Below are 19,501 nucleotides of genomic sequence, written 5' to 3'. Positions count from 1 at the left end.
GCCCATGCATGTCCCTTTTCCCCCCTCAGCCACCAGTGACTTCTTGACATTTTGTACTGTGAGTTTTAGTGCAAAGCATGTGTTTTTTTTTAAATCAGGTTTGGATTGGTTTTGTGTTTCTCTAGACCTCTCTTCCTTTCCCAATCAATAAATACATCAGTCAATATAAATCAATGAAAAGCATTTGATTACAAATGATCTGTGTGACTTTTTGTTCAAGGATATGTTTTGAAGCACATTTTGAGGAGGCATACAGAGAGCAGGGCAGGATAATGCATTTTCCACTTACGTCTTCCCTTTGTGAATAATGCATAAGGAGAGGATGTAATGGTGCGGAGGTACTGAAAGCTATAGATTAAGGGCTCATATCCATTATTCCAGGAGAGTAGGGATAGCACTGACAGGCCGTCAGATTCCAGAGTGCCACCCCTCATGTTCTCATGTCTGGATCCCCCGTTACTCCAGCATGGAGGAGTGCGACTTACGGGCGGTTGGCTGTGAATATGGGTCAGCAGGACGATGACTAAGTCTCTCCGAGGCGTGTGTGATTGGTATATTTGTTTTACAGATCTGTAGGCAAGAGAGGAATGTGCAACTCCTCAGTTTGTCCAAAGTGACATCTTACATCCTCTCTTTTAACTAAGACAGAGAAAACAGGACAGTCAGGTTAAATGCCTCGTGTGTCAACCAACAGGGTTTGTTTTGTATTGCTACAGTCTACCTGATGAAGCACCCTCACAAGTTCTGTGCACACTTGCATTGCCAGACTGGCCACCGCTCATTCTATCTAATGCAGTAGTTGTAGACAAATATATTCATTATGCAAGTGAATAACTTAGTAGAGACAATATTCTATATGCACTTATGACTGACAAGTGAAACAGAAAATTACATGGATTGATGTGCAATAGCCTTTTTCAGTGGTGAGAGCGATAAGCTGAAGTGCACTTTTAAGATAGCTTGGCTCTTACAACACAAAACCTTTGCCATCCCTTTATAATTCTTTCGCTCTCTATAGGGGGTCAATGGAGAGATCTTTACAGAGGCGCAAAACCTTCAGCGCTGAGTCTCTCTCTGCCGAGCTTCTCCGTGTGACAGGCAGTTGTGTGTCGCACCCCTCCCCCCTTCTGCCCCTCCAGAAGCCCAGTCCAGCCCATTGATTGGATTGGTCCTTTAATATTGGTGACAACTAACACACTCTTAAATGATCAGTTATTATCTCTGGGGTCTCGTTCGGCGTGCCCCCGCTGCTTTGAAAGGTCATCCTTCTGTCTTCCTGTATCGATCCCTGACCCGACCGTTAACATGGCCCACGACTTATTGAGAGTGAAGGTTGAGTAACATATTTCCATCAGGTTGCAACCTTTTTGCGCAGGAACTGTTCTTAAAAGGCTCTTTGGCTCCACGTCTACTTCCTGAATAGACTAGGAATAGGAACATAATGGAAAAGCCAATAAGGGAAAAAAACCAAAGAGAGAGTAGGCCTTAACATACATGCAGCATTATATGCGTACCGATAAAAAAGAAGGAATGTATGGACTTATTGACAATATTAAGCACTTCTCTCCTGGAAAAGGGAAAAAAAGAAAATTCTAGTCTTTCAAAAGGAAAGCTACTTTCTCAGTGCAGTTAATACAAAAAATATTTATTTTGCTATGAAATAAATCCTTTTTGTTTTGTTTTGCATGACATTATTCTTATATTTTATTAAATTATGTTGTATGTTGACTTCTTTTTTATTTTCTTTCAAAGACTTCCTTTTAAAAAGAGGCTTCACAGAATGATAGTGTTTTTCTCGTTTACCATCTGATATGTATTCTGTGAATGTTGTGAAGGAGGAATATTTGTTGATGATTTCCTTCTTTTCCTTCTTGTTTTGACTATAGTTGTATAAGAATTCAAACCACAAGAGCAATCTCTTTCCATGCTTACGTGCTACTTAACACAGACCAGTACTTGCAAGCCTCTGCTTATCACTGTTCCTCTTTTCTCCACAGCTGTACGAGCTGGATGATGACGTGAAGAGAAAAGAGTTTCTCGACGACCTCTTCAGTTTTATGCAGAAAAGAGGTGAGTTGTGTGTGTGTGAGAGCTAGTTCTGAACGTTTGCTCCCTCATATATGCGCACACACACACACACACACACACACACACATACACACACACAGATGCGACACACATGCCTACCGACATCTGAGTCAGGAATGTATATGGCCCTGATTTGGCACAGATGTGCTAGATCCAGACCACCTTTGGCCCCGGCGCGGCCCGTCTCTGGCCTGCAGTCACATGCTATCTGCTATATGAGTTGCATAAGGTATGTACGGGGCTGTGACCTGGTGTTCTTTACAAGTGATTACATGCAACGTGTAAGCTACTGGTATGGTAAATACTGGTGTGTCGGGGCCTGCTCAAGTGCAACTTTTGAGTCGAGAATAGATAGTGTGGGACTCAACAAACTTGTGAAGATGTGTCTCTGTTCAAGAGATTCTGACTTTCCAACGAGGTGGCTACAATAACCAGGACTTTAAAAATAAAAAACAAATGGCATGTCCGCTGATTGAGCCAAACAGATACTGTAAATGGAGGCATCATCATACATGTTTGTATTGACTGTACACATTGATCAAGATCACATTGGTTAAGATCTGTGTGTCCTGTTTATAATTTACCTATCTATAGCCATAAACCGCCATAATCATTCCTAGATAAACGTCATTAACCACTGTAGGAATTCTTTAAAGAGGGCCAGTCCCAGTTAATAGAGTGGGATGTCTTACTAAACTATATATTTTATCTATCCTGTACTTGTTAATGACGGTTTGTGCTGTACAGGTACAGTAAATGTCATGCAAACTGCATGTGGATCTTTTCATATGAAGCAGTATAGCCATTCACTTTAGCCATTCACTCAGCAGCAGTGACCACCTCATTAGTTCAATGACATACAGTATGTACTTGTTTATTTCCAAACATTTTAATGATGAATCTTATTTTCTTATTTTGTTTAGCTTTGACAACAACCAGCTTATTTTGCTGAAAGTGTTGCAGGATTCACACAATATATTCTACCTAAATACTTCAAAATAAAATTGCTTTAGTTGTAATTATTCTAAAGTTGAATTAACATTAACTTTTGCTTTGGAAATATCCCAATATCAAAACAATGAAATCTAACTAATCTATGGATTTCATCAAAGGATGTTATTACTCTGTTTTGTTTAAAATGCAGCATCCTGAGTCCTGAAAAATACATTTGTGAGAAAAGGGGGTCATCAGGTTTTTGGTTGTTTTTAGTCTTGCTTTGCCTGTTTTGAAGTTTAGGATTCCAACTGATCTTACAGATAACACCAGGTTTTGTTTCCTAAGGAGACACAAAGAGTAAGTAAGAAAGAGATCTACAGACACACACACACACAGAGAGAGAGAGAGAGAGGGAGAAAGAGAGAGAGAAGACGTTTGATACTGATGTGTTGGAGTTCCTCCTGACGCTATCTGACAAGCATCAGCTCTGCTGTTTGTTTTCTGCCCGCTGGGAGATTAGGTGAAAAACACTGGGCCAGTGATGTGTGTGTGTGTGTGTGTGTGTGTGTGTGTGTGTGTGTGTGTGTGTGTGTGTGTGTGTGCGTGTGTGTGTGTGTGTGTGTGTTGGGGGAGGGGAGGGCCACATCCTGCAATTATGTCAGACCGGGCCGATCCGTAATGACTTTCCAGCCACGGCGGCTGGTGAGGGGCACCAGCGCCACACTTTCCCACACTACCGGCACGGAGGGTATCAGGGCTCCGGCCGTTTATTGGGGAAATGGATCAGCTCGAGAGGCCTTGTGTAATATAAGGAAGTGAACTAGCCCGCGAGTTTGAAAGAAAAAAAGAAAAGAAGAGAACAGAAAAGGGTTCAACACAATGACTGAACTATTTTGAGAGCGCAGGACCTGCGTGTGGCATGTTTTTGTTATTCTGTTGGGAACTCTCTGTGGGTTTTTTTCTTGCTTGAAGTTTGCTTTTGTAATGTTAAGCTACTTAGCATAGTTAGTTTGTTAGCATCTGCTCTCTTCAAAAAACATCCCAACTGAAATCATCACTTAAGGGTGAGGTTGACCTTTATAACGTATGTTTAGCCAGAATTCCTATCAACCTGCAGGGCCTGCGATATAATCACCCTTCACTTGATGAACGATGTGAATTGTCTGATATACGCCTCCGTCTCCGTGTCCCATCGAAACCTGCTCGACGAACATCTGTGACAGAACTTGCTCGGTTATACAGTGGGGAATTAGTTTATTATCTCGGAGGGCGTAACAAACAAAAAACCTAAAAAACGCAGCCAGTTCTCTCAGCAGAGAGGTGGGTGGGGGCGAAGGTGAAACCTAGCATTTAATCCACTAATGATGGATGTGCGTACAACTGACAGTTTGATGTCTCACTCCAGCGCTCGGGTGACCTGTTGTGCAAGGCAGCTGCATACTCACAAAGGTTGTTTGGTATCTGTCATTTCTCTGTTGCCATGTGGTATCTAGCCCCAGACATTTATGACCTCTGGAAGGTAGATTAATACAGATAGCACGAGTTGCAGACATTCCAGTTAAATGTTGGCCTTTAGTGAGAATTAAGTATAGGTCAGTAACACTGTTGTCTGTATTTGGAGAAGTGGATTTCCTCACTATTATTATCCTTGGTTTTTGGGGACTCTGGTTAACCATGGTAAATGTTAGTTTTGCTTGGCGTGTAAAACAGAGTGTAATTCAAATATGACTCATTAGATGAAGAAATTGTCCAGTGATGTCTGACTCTAGTGTCTGGGTCTCAGCTTGTCAGGCCAAGCAACACTATTCAGCCGACAGAGCGGAATCCTTAAGGTAACTCTGTCAATTACACCACAAGATACTTCACTCACCCCTCACTGTCATACAGCTTAGCGTTGTAGTCGAGCGTCCGCCTCTAAAATAGGAACACTCCTGGTGTTAAAGTCTCAGGCCTTCCAGGTAATGCTGCCGTTTAAAAGGGCCTGATTTATTGGCGGCTAAAATGAGACTGAAAGACAAGGTGTGTATGACTCATCTCTCATTCTCTCTCTCTGACTCTCTCTCCCTCTATGTCTCCCTTGCCCCCCCTCTCTCTCTCTCTCACCCCTCCCCCTCTCATTCTCTCTTTCTCCCATAGAGCATACCTGTCAAGTGTGTCATACTTCTGATGACAGGAATATGTCTCTGTTTTATCACGGCTAATGCTCCTGCATAGGTGAGGAGCCTGTGTGTCTGTGATGGCCCGGCATAAATATGCAAAGCGTGGCTGTCATCTCACCCGGCCACTGCATGCCTTAAATGCCTTAATGCAGCATTTTCTAACGCATTTGCTGAAAGAGTGTAATTAAACACCAGAACCTGCCTGGACTATAGCACATGGCGCACAGGATCCTGGGACAACCACCTCGGCATGCAGTATCACCATCGGCTGCACTGGACACAGTGCTGCTGTAGTTGAGTTCCATACGACTGGACAGCGGCTCTTGTTACACGCAGCCATTAAATTCACTTGGAATGATCGGTCGAATTAGTTTCGGCCCCTCTTTATTTACAGTCTCTTTATATAAACGGATGCGCTGAGGGTGTGGTTAGCACTTGATTTGTAGTTAGGATTACTTACAGTTAGTTACACAAGCTCATGGCATTTTGCATCACTTATGTATTTGACACATGATACATTATACACACTGTTTTCACAATCAGTGAACATCATTGAAAATCCAATTGCACAAATCCAAGACTAAAAGCAATGGCTTTTTCACCTCTACGTCAGGAGAATGGCATTCTGTTGGGATCCTTGAGGCAAAGATCAGATGAATTCCATTAGCCTCGGCGTGCACCAACAAAGCACTGACCTGTAGCCCCTCTGTCCCGAAGGCTCTGTGGATCACTTCTGCTTACAGATATAAATACTCCGCTTGCATAATTGCCAAGATATAGACCTCATTGTTGGACCATGCTTTTCCACGCTTACGGCATGCAATATTCACGACCAGAATTAAGACATTACTAGCTATTGAACAAAGCATACAATAAGAGTGGCCTGGAGGGAACAGGATTATTTTCAGCTCTGTAGTGATCTGAGCTACTGCACAGTTCAGAACAACAATAATGAAAGCAGAAGAGAAGTTTGAATTCTGTCTGTGTGTGTGTGTGTGTGTGTGCGTGCGTGCGTGTGTCTCTGTGTGTGTGTATGTGTCTGTGTGTGTGTGTATGTGTGTGTGTGTGTGTGTGTGTGTGTGTGTGTGTGTGTGTGTGTATGAAAAGGTTGCCTTGATAGGTTGGACTGAGTGACTGAGTTCATAATAATTCCCTAGATGCCATTCCACGGTGAGAGCACTGTGGGCATGAGCTATGTCCTATTTTATGATGTCCATTTTTGTAATAGGTGATTCACCCTCACGTTTGCACGTTTGACTTGAGTCACTTCCCTCTAGTCATTCATGGTGTGAGTGGTCCATAACATGTCAGTCATGGAAGTCATCATTGTTTTAGTCAAAATAAGATTTATTGCTCATTGGTTCTCTTTTTCATTGATGGCTGCACCATATTGTTACTCAATCAATGTGGCAATTGCCTTTCTGTCCCTGCCTTCTGCCCATCTCAATCTCTCTATCCCTCACTCACTCCCCTCTTTCTATCTACCTCTCTCTCTCTCTCTCTCTCTCTCTCTCTGTACATGTGTCAATCTCCCTCTATGGTATTTTCTGTCAATATAGCTCCCTGTCACTCTTAAACAAGTGCTGTGGGATTGGCTGATGGCAGCTGGTCCTCTTCTTAAACGTTGTCTTCGTCACATTCTTAACATGTGACTCCTGCGCTGTAAGGCCACGTGTTCCTCTCGCACCTTGGTGATCCACAGAGTTTGCTATCATTTCACTGATGTGAATTACATACGACTTTAGTGTTAGCGCTGTCTGTTAACAGTGGCAGGTCATGTGATAAAGTCTGCGCTCCGCACTAATGCATTGACTTGTTTGTAGTCAGCGAATTTACCATGAATTCACATACAGAAGGCATGTGGCAGTTATCATAGAAAAGCAAAAGGGGCAAGCTGGAGAGAAGAAGGGAAGAAAGTTAAATATGTTTTATTATTGCAGCACAACATTGGAATTTTCTTGGTATAGCATGATGATAACTCAGTTCTACAGCAGAAAAAAGATCTAATCACACACAAAAAAAAAGACACAAAAGTTTTATTTTAAAACCTTTGATCACGTTTTTTTTTTTTTTTTTTTTTTTTTTCCTAGATTTTTATAATTGTATTTATGGGCATAACATGAAATGAAATATGGGACATTGAGAGTTGAGATCATTTGCTACCCTCCGCTCAGAGCTTTTGAGATCATTTGCTGGAAAGGTGGACCTAATGAGTGGGGTAGTTAGTTTGTATTTCCCATTGGCCAACAGGAAGTATAGTGTGTCAGTGTAAACATTTGTAAGCTTGACTTAATCTCGCCTGTGGAATAGTAAGATAAAGAGCTGACTGTCAACTTCTGTTATGCGACTTGCCTAAAACTGCTCGTAACGTCTTACCACTGCTCACGTTTAGTAAGTCTAAATACGGCTTTAAGCTGGCAGATGAAAGGTCATTGATTAAAGATACCACCTTATTTATAACCTGGACCCGTGTTGGTTACAGTGGAATCTGAGCCTCTGCCAGGCAAACATTCAGATGTGAAATTAATAGATGCGCTGTGTGTGCACTGACCAGCAGATTGCTGTTGATTCTGCACGCTATAACTGTGGGATCTTTCATCCCAGGAGCGCGTTCTGGCACAGGAAAGTTCTACGGGCCACATTTAGCAGGTATTTGTTTTCACAGGATGTCAAATTGTGTGTGTGAATTAAGATAACATTTTCATTTAAACAGGAAGGTCCGTGGTCAAATTTTGTAGCGTTAAAATAGCGAATGGCTCGTCAAAGGACTGTTTTTAAACACATGCTGCTGCGGACCTCTGTACATAAAGTCAACTTTTATTTAAAAACGCATCACTGTCAATAACATTGAATTCATTAAAAAGGGCTCACAGGTGTCTGGAGAATCTAGGTCAGAATAAAAATCAATTCAGCCATATTTATTTCCAGGTGGCTCTTATTGCACATCATCTGCCCACTAAACTATCATTGACCTATTTCAGAGGGGGGCCACCAGGTTTGCTCATTAGTTTTATTTCTGATGTATCACACCATTATCATCTGATGTGGGAAGAAATGCAGAGGCAGCAGTCAATTCAGCTGTTGTTGTTAACAGAGCCCATCCAAGCCGTCGCTATAAAGTGATTCCACAGGCTAATGCTATTAAAAGATTTACAAACAGACATGGGAAAAAAAGGTTTGGCTCCTATTACACCTGGTGCACCAGCCTAACCCCCTCAGCAGTGGAGCGTAGACTGACAGCAGTCAACTTTGGCCTACAACACCTGAGTCATTTACAAAATAATCCTTACAGACAGTCAGTCAGTCAGTCAGTCAGGAGGCCTTAGGGGGTTTATCAGGCCAGTTTCAGAGGAGCAGTGTGCAGGAAGAAAAAGGGGCCATCCCCTCTGGACAAATCATCCAGAGCTATCGATGCCACAGAGGGTAAAGTTAGATCATTTTACAGCTCAAATGCTACATTATCATTCTTAGCCTTTCCCACCCCCAACAATTGTTAAGTCTTAATACTCTCTCTCTCTCTCTCTCCCTCTCTCCTTTTCTCTCTATCTCCTATCTCTCACTCACACACACACACACACGCACACACACACACACACACACACACACACACACACACACACACACAACATGATTATTACTGATTATGAGTCATCAGACTTGTCGTGTTATATGTCAATGAGAGGCAACCAAAATGGTAAAATAGTATGTGAATGTGTCCGAATAATTTCATTAATGGATGAATGATTAGTGGAGGTCCCTTGGTCTCTCAAGCACTCTCTCAAGTAAATTCAAAACCAAGAACATTTGGGAGGTTAACAGGAGGTTAAAGAAATTGTCCGGTCCAGCTTTTTCGCATGTCACTGTTCCGATAGCACGCATCTTATACTCATTTCAGTCAGTCAGTGTGTGAATCATCTGTTAATGTTAGTGAAAACAGTAAGCTTTTCTTTTTTTTTAAAGGTGGTGCAGCAGGCTTTTTTGTCTAAAAAATGTTTGAGAAGCCGGATGAATTTGCAGGGGACTAAAAGTCACCTGTGTGGGGGTCTTTAATCTCTTTGTCTCACTCTCTTTCTCTGCATCCTCACATTGACCAGAGCATTAATGGAGTTGTGACAAGTACATCTTGTTAACATCCTGTTTTGGCATAGATCCATACCCTCAGTGCTGTCTGGAGTATGATGTATTACGAGTCATTTTTTGTTGCCAAACGGATCAGGCTGTATTTAAAACAGAGAACATAATTTTAAGATTTCACATCATACAGTCACATATACTCACTCATGCATGTACAAACACCGTCGCATACAAACTGCTCCCCTATGCACATACATGTACGTATGTTCCCCAAACACACATACACATACCCTCAAACACCCCCTACACACACACACAAACACACACACACACACACACACACACATTCGCTCACTCATGCACAGAGACTGTGTTGTCCAGATCAGTAAATGTGATACATATGATCCACTGGTTGAAGAGCAGCGTGATAATAGCATCCAGTGAAGTCAGCCAGTTATCAGTGTGGCCCGCGTCTGGTAACGAGGCCGAGCAGATGCTCGGTGTGGCTTGAACATCCAGTAGATCAAGTGACCCCCAGTTACCTGATAGGATACTACTTATAAAATAGTTTCCACACCGGTACTCTATTTTTGAAAAAATGTTCAGACATGAAAGACATAAAGGTGCAGCAAGCTGTTAATATCAAGAAATGTTGACTTCAGCTGTCGCCAACATAAACAACGCTCACCTCATTAACTGTCACCCAAACAGTCAGGGCAGCCTTTCTCCGAGAGTTAAAAGCTAAGAGTACATTCTTAAATGAATTTGTATTTGTGAATTTAAAGACCCCTCTCTAATTTATCTTGTGCTAGACAGATATTGAGACCGATTCGGTGCACAGTTTTTCTTTTTCTCAGTCGTGTTGGGCTTGAAAGTGAATTTGTGCCTGCGACTGCTGTCCCCATAGGCCTGGTCTGAGCCTGGGGGTCAGTGACACCCCCTCGATCCCCTGGCCCCTGCCATCATCAATCATAGGCTGCCATCGGTCTGTCATGGGGCTCTCTGTTTGTACAGAGATGGCTAGATCTCTTTTCAAATGCAATGCAAGTTTTTCTCTTCCTCTTGAAGATTTGGAAAGACCCCCTACAGCAAACACATCAGCACAGGGGGAAAAAGTAATTGAAGTCAGAGGTTTTCATAGCAGTGCTGAACTAGTGCATTTGCTGCCTACAAATTAACAAATACTAAAAGGACAAAAATATAATAAATGAAACAAATAATCATGTCATGGTTTGAACAGGCAAATGGATGGCAAATTCTAACAGCAGTGCAGAGCTACAGTAGTGCAGGGTTGAAGAATGTGATCTACACTAACCTACTGTCCAGCAGCCCCTGAGATCATTATAATCAGCCCCAGTGAGTGGCCTATCATGTGGTGTCATGTGACAAGTATTTAGGTTCTGTGCAGCATTGTATGTCACGATAGGCTGAATGAAAAGGGGGAAAAATGCAAATGTTTTCGTTTATCTTGATTTTGTGTTTTATTTATTTATTTCTTTTAAGAAACTGGAACCAGGCTGTGGTCACTTCCACAAAGTGTTAAAGCAAGAAAGGCTGCCACATCAAACTCTATCTGGAAAATGAGCATTGACAGAGAGCAGAGTAAAGAAAAAAAGGCTTGACAGTCATGCTAACAACTTAGCTTTGTGTGGGCGAGTGACAGGTCCCATTTCAAATTCTGATTTCCTGCCGCAGGAACAATGGCAGTGTTATTATCCATTGTGTGCTGACAAATCTTCCGTTTGATTCATCATTTCCAGTGTGCGGAGGGTAGCAATTGATCGCTGTCCAGGCCCACCTCAGCAGTTTTTCTGTGGGGGAAAAAGTCTGCTTTTGTCTCAGCATAATTAGCAGGAATACTAATCGGCTGAATAGAGACCTACTTGAGAAGTGGCTCTAAAGAAGGAGTGGGGCCTTCGATCGCAACTCCACTAAATTTCCAGGATGCCATTGGTGGTGCTTAAGAGAGTTCACTGAATTTCCTTCCTAGCCTTGAACTCCATAGCTAAACTCTGACACACAAGATTAAAAAGCAAAAACCAACACTGTGTACCCAGGATGTGGAAATGTTTATGGTGATACAAGTGAACAAACATGGAGATATTTTCGTTATTTGTTATTTATACATCAAATGCTCTTGTTTTGATGACCTGCATGAACCAGAAGGAGGGTAGAGTTCACTGTTGTGTAGCCCAAAGCAGATTTCATCAAGTTCTTTCTAATGTGTAGAAGTATGCTCTTGATGTCATTCTAATTTCGTCGTTTTTCGCTCCCATGTGTCTATTTTTGACACATGCCACCTCTTAAGGAGGATGTCTAACTTCTTTTGTGTTGCCCGGCCGGACATGCGGACCTCCTAGACTTCTGTAGGGTCTGGTGGTGTGTATGTGTTTGTTTGTGTGTGTTTGGGGTGTGTGTAAGTGTGCATGTGTGTATCTGCATACTTCTGTCTTTAGGAACATTTTAGAGAGCACTTACTCCTGCTTGTTGCTCTCCAGTTCAATTAGGACGGTTTTTTTTCTCTCTAACACATGCCGATCAAGCTGTATTTTCTGCTGCACTGTCCGATCACGCCTTCATTTCATGGTTTGAAAGGCCAAGCAAACGAGGAGAGCTGTTCTCATTCAATTTGCTTGCATGAAGCGTAGAGGAGAGGATGCATCAGCAGCGAAGCCAAGCGAGCCGATGCCCGCTCTACCGATCGCCAAGCCTCCCCCCAACCCTCCAACCCCCACCTCCCCTTCAATGCCTCAATTACACATTTTTAGCGCGTGAGCGATTAGCTAGACGATTCCCACCAGAATTGGCGGAACGTGTTTTTTTCGCTTCGCAATCCTTAATTCCTCATTGTCATAATGATCCATGGACTGATCAGATTGTTTCTGCTGACAAAAGACCATGGCCCCTTTATTCTGTATATCTCTTTCAGAGAATCACCGAGACAAATATATCACCGCAGGTATTGGAAGCACATAAATCTCTTTTTTAAACGAGCCTTGCTCAGGTTTAGATTCTGCCAGACAAAGGCTTTCGAGGAGCATTCTGTTATTTATTGCCCTAAACTCGTTTAGTTAGCCTTTGTGTATGTAGATAAATAATTGTTTTAAAGATCAACTCCTCGGCCACACATTATGAAGAGAATTGTTACAAAAGTGGTTTCAGGAGAGGCTCAGGCAAGGAATCGTCAGTTTCCCTTCTTTATTCAGTTAGCCCTTAAATTAGAAAGGAATCTAATTAACGTAGGGAACAGATATGATCAATTGGGCAACCACAAAGCCCTCTGCTTCTCCCATGATTCAAGTGGCCTCTACATTTATTTCTGTCAGTGAACAAAAAACACACACATTGCCTCCACTGAATACACTAATTGGAATCAGATTATCGGAGCATGTCTTAGAAATGCATATAGTCAAATGAAAACCATTTGTGAAATGTGAGAAATTTTCATGTCTATGTCTCTTGGAGATGCTTCCGATCTGTTTTCAGACGCTTTCTCATGTGAGATCAATAGCAGGAGTTGAGGTGATTTATGATATGTGTGACATGGCTCAAATCTCTTTGAAAGCTCGCTGTGTTAATCGGACAGTTAATATCCAGCCTTGACGCAGGCAGAGACACTCACAGCTGTTTGTCATTTTGTGTTGACTTTCTCTGGTTAAGGGAGCATGTCGACCATCTCGACCGCTAACTTTTAACCGGCATCCAAAATTAAGCACAAACACACACACACACACACACACACACACACACACACACACACACACACACACACACACACACACAGACAGACACAGACACATACAATACACAGATACACTTTGCCACTGTGAAATATGGACAGTTTAGCGAGAAGTTCGAAATAGTAATTGATTGTGATGTTACTTTAGATATAATGCCAAGCATTGTGCTGAAGGATGGCGGGGATAAATCTTTTGTTTTAATAGTGTCTCTTAGTTTGTGGAGTGTGGGAGACAGAATGAAGCCATAATTACAGGGCTTAATTGATGTGTTTTTACCGTCTCGGACGAATCCTCTGCCCTCTCCTTCCTTCTTTACTGTGTCGGCTCACACTTGCTGTTGTTTGCACTATATTTCTACGGCTATTGATTGCTATTATGGTAAATCCAATGGGCACAATGGAACTCTATCAGCAAAATGCAGGTTAATTATCTCGAGGTCAGCTCGACTCGGAGTCTCACAAAAGGCTGGCACTTTGCACTTTACGGTGCACATTAAATCGCAAGGGCAAATCATTTCTCAGACTTCTTATGCTGTGAATTAAGAGGCATGACAAAAAATAACTAATTTGGATTGCCTCTCCTGGCCCTTGTTATTAGCTGTTTTTGTTTTTGTGTTGTTTTTTGTTTGTCTGTTTTATTGGTTATTTGTTTTTGTCCAGGCAAAAATTACAGTGACATACTGTTTAACTTTAAATTTTTGACAAATACTTCATGTGTTTATCACTGACGCAATATTAGCATTTGATCATCATCATATATCAGTATCAATGTCATAAAATCTTATGTTCAAGCTTTAAAAAATGTGCTCCATATTTTCAAAGCATATCCATAATGTCTGACCTGATACACCCCAGCGCATAGCTGTGTGTATGTGTGAAAGTAATATTTGTTTTGATCGAAGCAGGATGCTGTTGGGTGTTTTACTTATTGCTGATAGATTGGCCTTATGAGTGCAGGAGAGGTCCATCGATGGGGAGAAACTAATGGCATTGATTGTGGATATTGTGTTTGGGTCTGCAGGGACTCCAGTAAATCGGATTCCTATCATGGCCAAGCAGGTGTTGGACCTCTACACCCTCTACAAGCTTGTGACAGAAAAAGGCGGCTTAGTGGAAGTCATCAATAAGAAAATATGGCGAGAGATCACCAAAGGCCTCAACCTTCCTACCTCCATCACCAGTGCAGCTTTTACACTCAGAACACAGTGAGTAGACCCAACATGGCCTGCGCTCACTGACATGCCTGAACACCAACAGTCCTCTGTTTTTATGTCTTTTTTTATTATTATTTAGCATTTTTTTGTTGTTGTTTTTCACTTTATTTCAGAAACCTATTAAAATAAAATACATACACAGCCAACATAGGCATTAATGATAAATGATAAATCATATCTCATCATTACACATCGTTATACTACTGCTCTGCTAAACAAACACTTCATCATTCATTTTTATACCACTCCCTTACTGAACACTTAACTATTATTTTGCTATCAGCCCAGAGTAGTGCTTACATGGAGGTCACTCAGTTGAGGGATGCATGGGATAATTATGGGCTTGGGAGGCAGTGATAGCGTGCATTGGCCTAATGTGTGCAGAAGGGATTTAAGCCTGTTTGCACAGGCTTGCTCTCAAGACCATCATTTCAGGCAATTATGCCAATCCCCCCTGCTCTCCACCAAGGCAAATCCAAATTCATATTTGACCCCAGACAGCTAAAAGCAAACACAGTGGCCGCCTGGCTAACCCATATCTGTCTCAGCTGAATTAGGCATCATGAACTCACAGTGTTTTTAGGATTTAGGCTTTAGACTGCAGTGACTAGATGTTTTTAGACAGCAACAGCTCTCTGTTTTCTCTTGTCATTAATTTGTTTGTGTGTTTATTACGAAATCTTAGGCGTTGCATACTGCATTGCAAAAGCGTATTCTGAATACTACAGTACTGCATATGTTCTCAGCAGTATGAGTGAGAGAGTAATAGAAAAGGTACATTAATTATTAACATTAAGTAATGTTAAACTGAGAAGTGTAGACATTACACATGGGGTAAAAAACCTCTTGATTTAAAAAATAAATAATACAACACTGTTTTAGGTGCAGTAATATAATACAGTAATGTAATAATGTTATCATGGTCAATGCATCACATGGTCAGTCCATACCAGACCTTTGTAATCACTTCACATGCTCTTTAAATTTTTACATTTCTGTGTGGGATTTTTATGTATGTGAGATATATGTGTGTGTGTGTGCTTGTTGTGTTATGATTGTATAAGCTACTGGATGCCTAAAATTTCCCTTGGGATGAATAAAGTATCTATCTATCTATCTATCTATCTATCTAATACAGTGCAGTATGACGTTTGAGTGGCTAGACTGTACATCATTGTGTGTGTGTGTGTGTGTTTCCTGCAGGTATATGAAGTACCTCTATCCCTACGAATGTGAAAAGCGTGGTCTCAGCTCCCCCGGGGAGCTCCAGGCAGCTATCGACAGCAACCGCCGCGAGGGCCGCCGCCAGAGCTACGGCTCGGCCCTCTTCAACTACTCGCCCGTGGGCACCCCCACCCTCATGGCCTCGCCCAAACTCCAGATGCCCCACATCGCCATGTCCACCCCCAACGGAGCCCACCTCTCCCAAAGCCAGGCCATCAAGAAAGGTGAGCGCAACCACTACCACTGACCGCAAGCCCATCTATAGCCTGTTTATATTGCCGTGCCCTGTTTCATTATACCTCTTGGAAACCCACACAAAAAGCCTTATAGGCTAGCTCTCTCAGAAGACCATCATAAGTCTGCCCTTTGGTGGGCAATGCAGTCACTATCATTTAGGATCACTCTTTATATAACGGTAGTACAAATTAAAGACGATCATGACCATTTATTTAGAAAGTTGTTTTATCACAATGCTTTATTGCTATTATATTATTATTATTATTATAGCATTATGGACAGGATAAAAGTAGCACCAGGATTTAAAAAAAGGAGCAATCGACGCTGTTACACAATAGCTCTGCCCCCTCTCTGCTTAATTATGGCACTGAAGTGTGTGGGCAGCATGGTGACCACTGCACGGCAGCTGAGAGGAAACATCTTGCAGGACTTCCTCAAATCCACCCCTGCCAGTTTCCTTATCACATCTAAGAGAAGAATGCTACACAAAAGACTCTGGGACACTTCGCTACCAAATAATACGTCCGCGAGGAAAAACAGATTCTTTGATGGCAGCGGACTTCTTATTTGGGTCTCATGTGACCACCCTCAAGGCTGGGCAGTCTCCTTTTGTTAATGCAGATAGCAGCACAAGATGAAATAGCCAGACACAGCAATGCATTGTGGGTAACGTTGAGTTTTAAAAGTAGCACTTCCAGAGGACAATGAACACTGCACTGCAATGAACACTGGTGAGAAGTCTTAAAGTAGGAAATTTGTGCATGTGTGTTTGTGAGCAACACATCACATGCACATTTCTATAAATAGAATTTCACTCCTTCCCCAGGCACACAAAATAAATCAGTGCATTCTAGCAGCAATACAAAAATAGTATTCATACTATTTTACACTATTTTATACTATTTAAAATACTTCATTCAGTATTAAATTAAGTTAAAAAAAAATTCTTTCAGCAGCTCAATCATTTGTATTTCCGTATTTGACATTCCGTTTGTTTAGAGACAACAACAACCATCTCTTAAAAACCCCACCTCACACCATCTCACCCCTCTTCAAAACCCCACCTCACACCATCTCACCCCCCTCTTCAAAACCCCACCTCACACCATCTCACCCCCCTCTTAAAAACCCCACCTCACACCATCTTACCCCCCTCCTCCTGTGTCTTCCCACAGAGGAGTCCATGCTCAACAGCTGCCTGAGCAGCCGCGTGGGCATCCCTATGTCCCTGGCCGGTCACCACGGGGCAGCCGTTCAGGCGGTGGCCGCCCAGGCCCAAGCGGCGGCAGCGCAGGCGGCTGCGGCCCAGGCTGCGGCGGCAGTGCAGGCGGCGGCGCTGGAGCAGCTGCGCGAGAAGCTGGAGTCGGGCGAGCCGCCGGAGAAGAAGATGATGCTGATGGCCGAGGAGCAGCAGCGCCTCATGCAGCACGCCCTGCAGCAGAACCTGCTGGCCATGGCCACCCAGCTGCCCATGAACATCAAGCTCAACAACAGAGGTGAGCCGCGCGCACACACACACACACACACACACACACACACACACACACACTCTTATGCTGCCTTCATATTAGTACTTGAAATCAGCTCTGCGATTCGTAATGCGCCCCCAGTGGATGTCGTACTACACCGCTGAAAGCATTGGAAGTTAAAAGAAAGAAAAATGATAGATAGAGTCGACAGATTGATTTTATTAGTGTCCAAGATGCCAGTCCTTCATGACGTCTTTTCTTATGGCTACAGGGAAAGGGGAAATACACATCTATTATTCTATTATGCCACTACTGAGTTGATATAGCTGGTGTATTGTTAAGAAAAGCTAATCTCTCTCTCTCTATATATATATATATATTTGCCAAGAGTGTAAGTGTTATACTGTATATATAATACATTAATTACATTATTATATCTATTTATTTTGATATAAATGTATTGTGTTTATGGTGTTATGTATAAATGAGCAAAGACAAAGGAACATTTATAATCAAAAGGAATGTTTTATATTGCAAGGATATTAGCTGTTTTAAACAAAGTGTTTGGAATTGAAAACAAAAACAGCCTCAAAGTAGTTATCCTTTTTACAACAAATAAATCAAATAATCATAATTATAAGCCTCAAAGTAGTTATCCTTCTTACAACACTTCATCCTCAGGTTTATATTTACCCCATTTATATTTTTCATAGAGAAATATTTAGCTACTTAGAGGTGTGATTTATTGCTAGTTGTAGAGCATTATTTGCACCTGCCACACTGAAGGTATGAAGAAATACAGCCCGCGCGGCCACGCTTCAAACACATCATGAGTAAAAATGCCTCCATCTGACTCACGACTCATTGGTCATGTGAGATGGTCATGGCTCCAGCGCACCTGGACACAGACAAGCAATAAGTCATTCATTACTTAATCATAGATCCCATGAGAAGAGCTTGGGGGGGCTAACTGTGTATGCTCTAGGCCTTTTTTTTTCCCTCTGCGTGACCGTATTGTATCGGTCATAATAACTGGCTTCGGCGACTACATATCTTAGAAAATGGAGTGTAATTCTACAGTGCTGTCAGTTGCTTTTGGGGATGGCATCTAGTCTGTAATTTACAGATTACATCAAATACTATTATTTGTCAGTGCGAGGCAGGCAGTGATTGCAGTCAATGTTGTCTAAAAATGAGACTGCAAAATCGTTAAACTCTCTGGTTGACGTCAACTGCATACGGTTCTGCTAAAAGAGAATATCTGAAATATTGAAGTATTAGAGGGAGGTTGCACACCAAATAGTGAAAGTGAAAAAAATGTCTGTCTTCTTTATGTTATTATTTTATTATTTTAAGTTATTTATGCTATTAATAGCCAACATGTCTATTTGACTTCCTTTAGAATTCCTTTAAAGGTCTTTGGTTTTAAATATTTTACTCTAGTCCCTTTGTTAGATTATTTTGTTAGCATAAATGTAAAATGTTATAAAAATGTTCAGTGGCAGTGTGCCAAAATACAGTCCTCGTTACAACAGATTACAAATGGTGGCTGCATCTTTTGACAGTTGTTATTTTTTTCCCTCTTCCCCTTTTTGCTCCAAAACTCTTTAATAAACTGCTCCTTATCCTGTCACTCTTGAGTTATCACCAATATTCTGTGGCGCGCTCCTCCTTGCTTCTTGTGTTCCTTTTATAAATGCTCATATTGAGTTTTTCTCTCTCTCGCTCTCTGGCTTCTCTCCTGACAGATGATAGACAAGAGACCGCATTGAACCTGTCTACCAACGGCATTAGCAGCATCAACATGTCAATAGAAATAAATGGAGTTGTCTACACAGGTAAATAGAGGGCCGTTTGCTGATGTAATTGGAGGAAGGAAATTCAATAAGTTATAGCAGCACCCCTGCGCTTAGTCCTCCACGCAATTTGATGTCTTTGCTATAAAATCCATGGTAATGAAGTGGCCGCCCAATGGAGTTAAAAAAGTTAAATATCTCAGAATTGGGCCCGGCGCTTCAAGGTCGATGAGGCTTATTGTCTTACGTGCCTGAACGGAAGGGCCGGCTGTTTTTCCCGTTGGCTACAGTGTGCCAGTGCCTGGGAGCCGATGGCTGTAATTACCTTCGGCTGGGCAATTGAAGTTTTGTCTCGTAAGCTGGCTGGTAACTTTCCCCTGGTAAAGAGCCACTGTGAAGTGGTCAGGCCCTTGTGGCTGAAAGCCAGCACTAAAACCTCTCTAAATCCCCCTGGAGGCATCATGGCAATGGGGGATCCAGTTGATCCACCTAAAGGTTAATAGCAGGTCTGGTAGTCTGGCAACTAACTATTTTTCCAGCCTCCCTGGATATTACTGTAAAGACA

General features: G+C 42.1%; 1 protein-coding gene across 1 annotated transcript in view; it reads left to right on the top strand.

Moving 5' to 3' along the window:
- Positions 1 to 19,501, top strand: part of arid3c (AT rich interactive domain 3C (BRIGHT-like)) — a 63,357-nt gene that overhangs the window by 39,638 nt on the left and 4,218 nt on the right. Inside the window, exons 4-8 of the mRNA XM_048242930.1 lie at positions 1,998 to 2,070; positions 14,018 to 14,201; positions 15,414 to 15,658; positions 16,847 to 17,167; positions 18,889 to 18,978. Coding sequence (XP_048098887.1) covers positions 1,998 to 2,070; positions 14,018 to 14,201; positions 15,414 to 15,658; positions 16,847 to 17,167; positions 18,889 to 18,978 — 913 coding nt within the window. The remainder of the gene's footprint in view (positions 1 to 1,997; positions 2,071 to 14,017; positions 14,202 to 15,413; positions 15,659 to 16,846; positions 17,168 to 18,888; positions 18,979 to 19,501) is intronic.

This window comes from Alosa alosa, chromosome 5 (assembly GCF_017589495.1).
Source record: "Alosa alosa isolate M-15738 ecotype Scorff River chromosome 5, AALO_Geno_1.1, whole genome shotgun sequence".
Lineage (NCBI taxonomy): Eukaryota > Metazoa > Chordata > Actinopteri > Clupeiformes > Clupeidae > Alosa > Alosa alosa.
The sequence above is the reverse complement of the archived record's forward strand: the minus strand, read 5'-3'. Positions and strand labels throughout refer to the sequence as shown.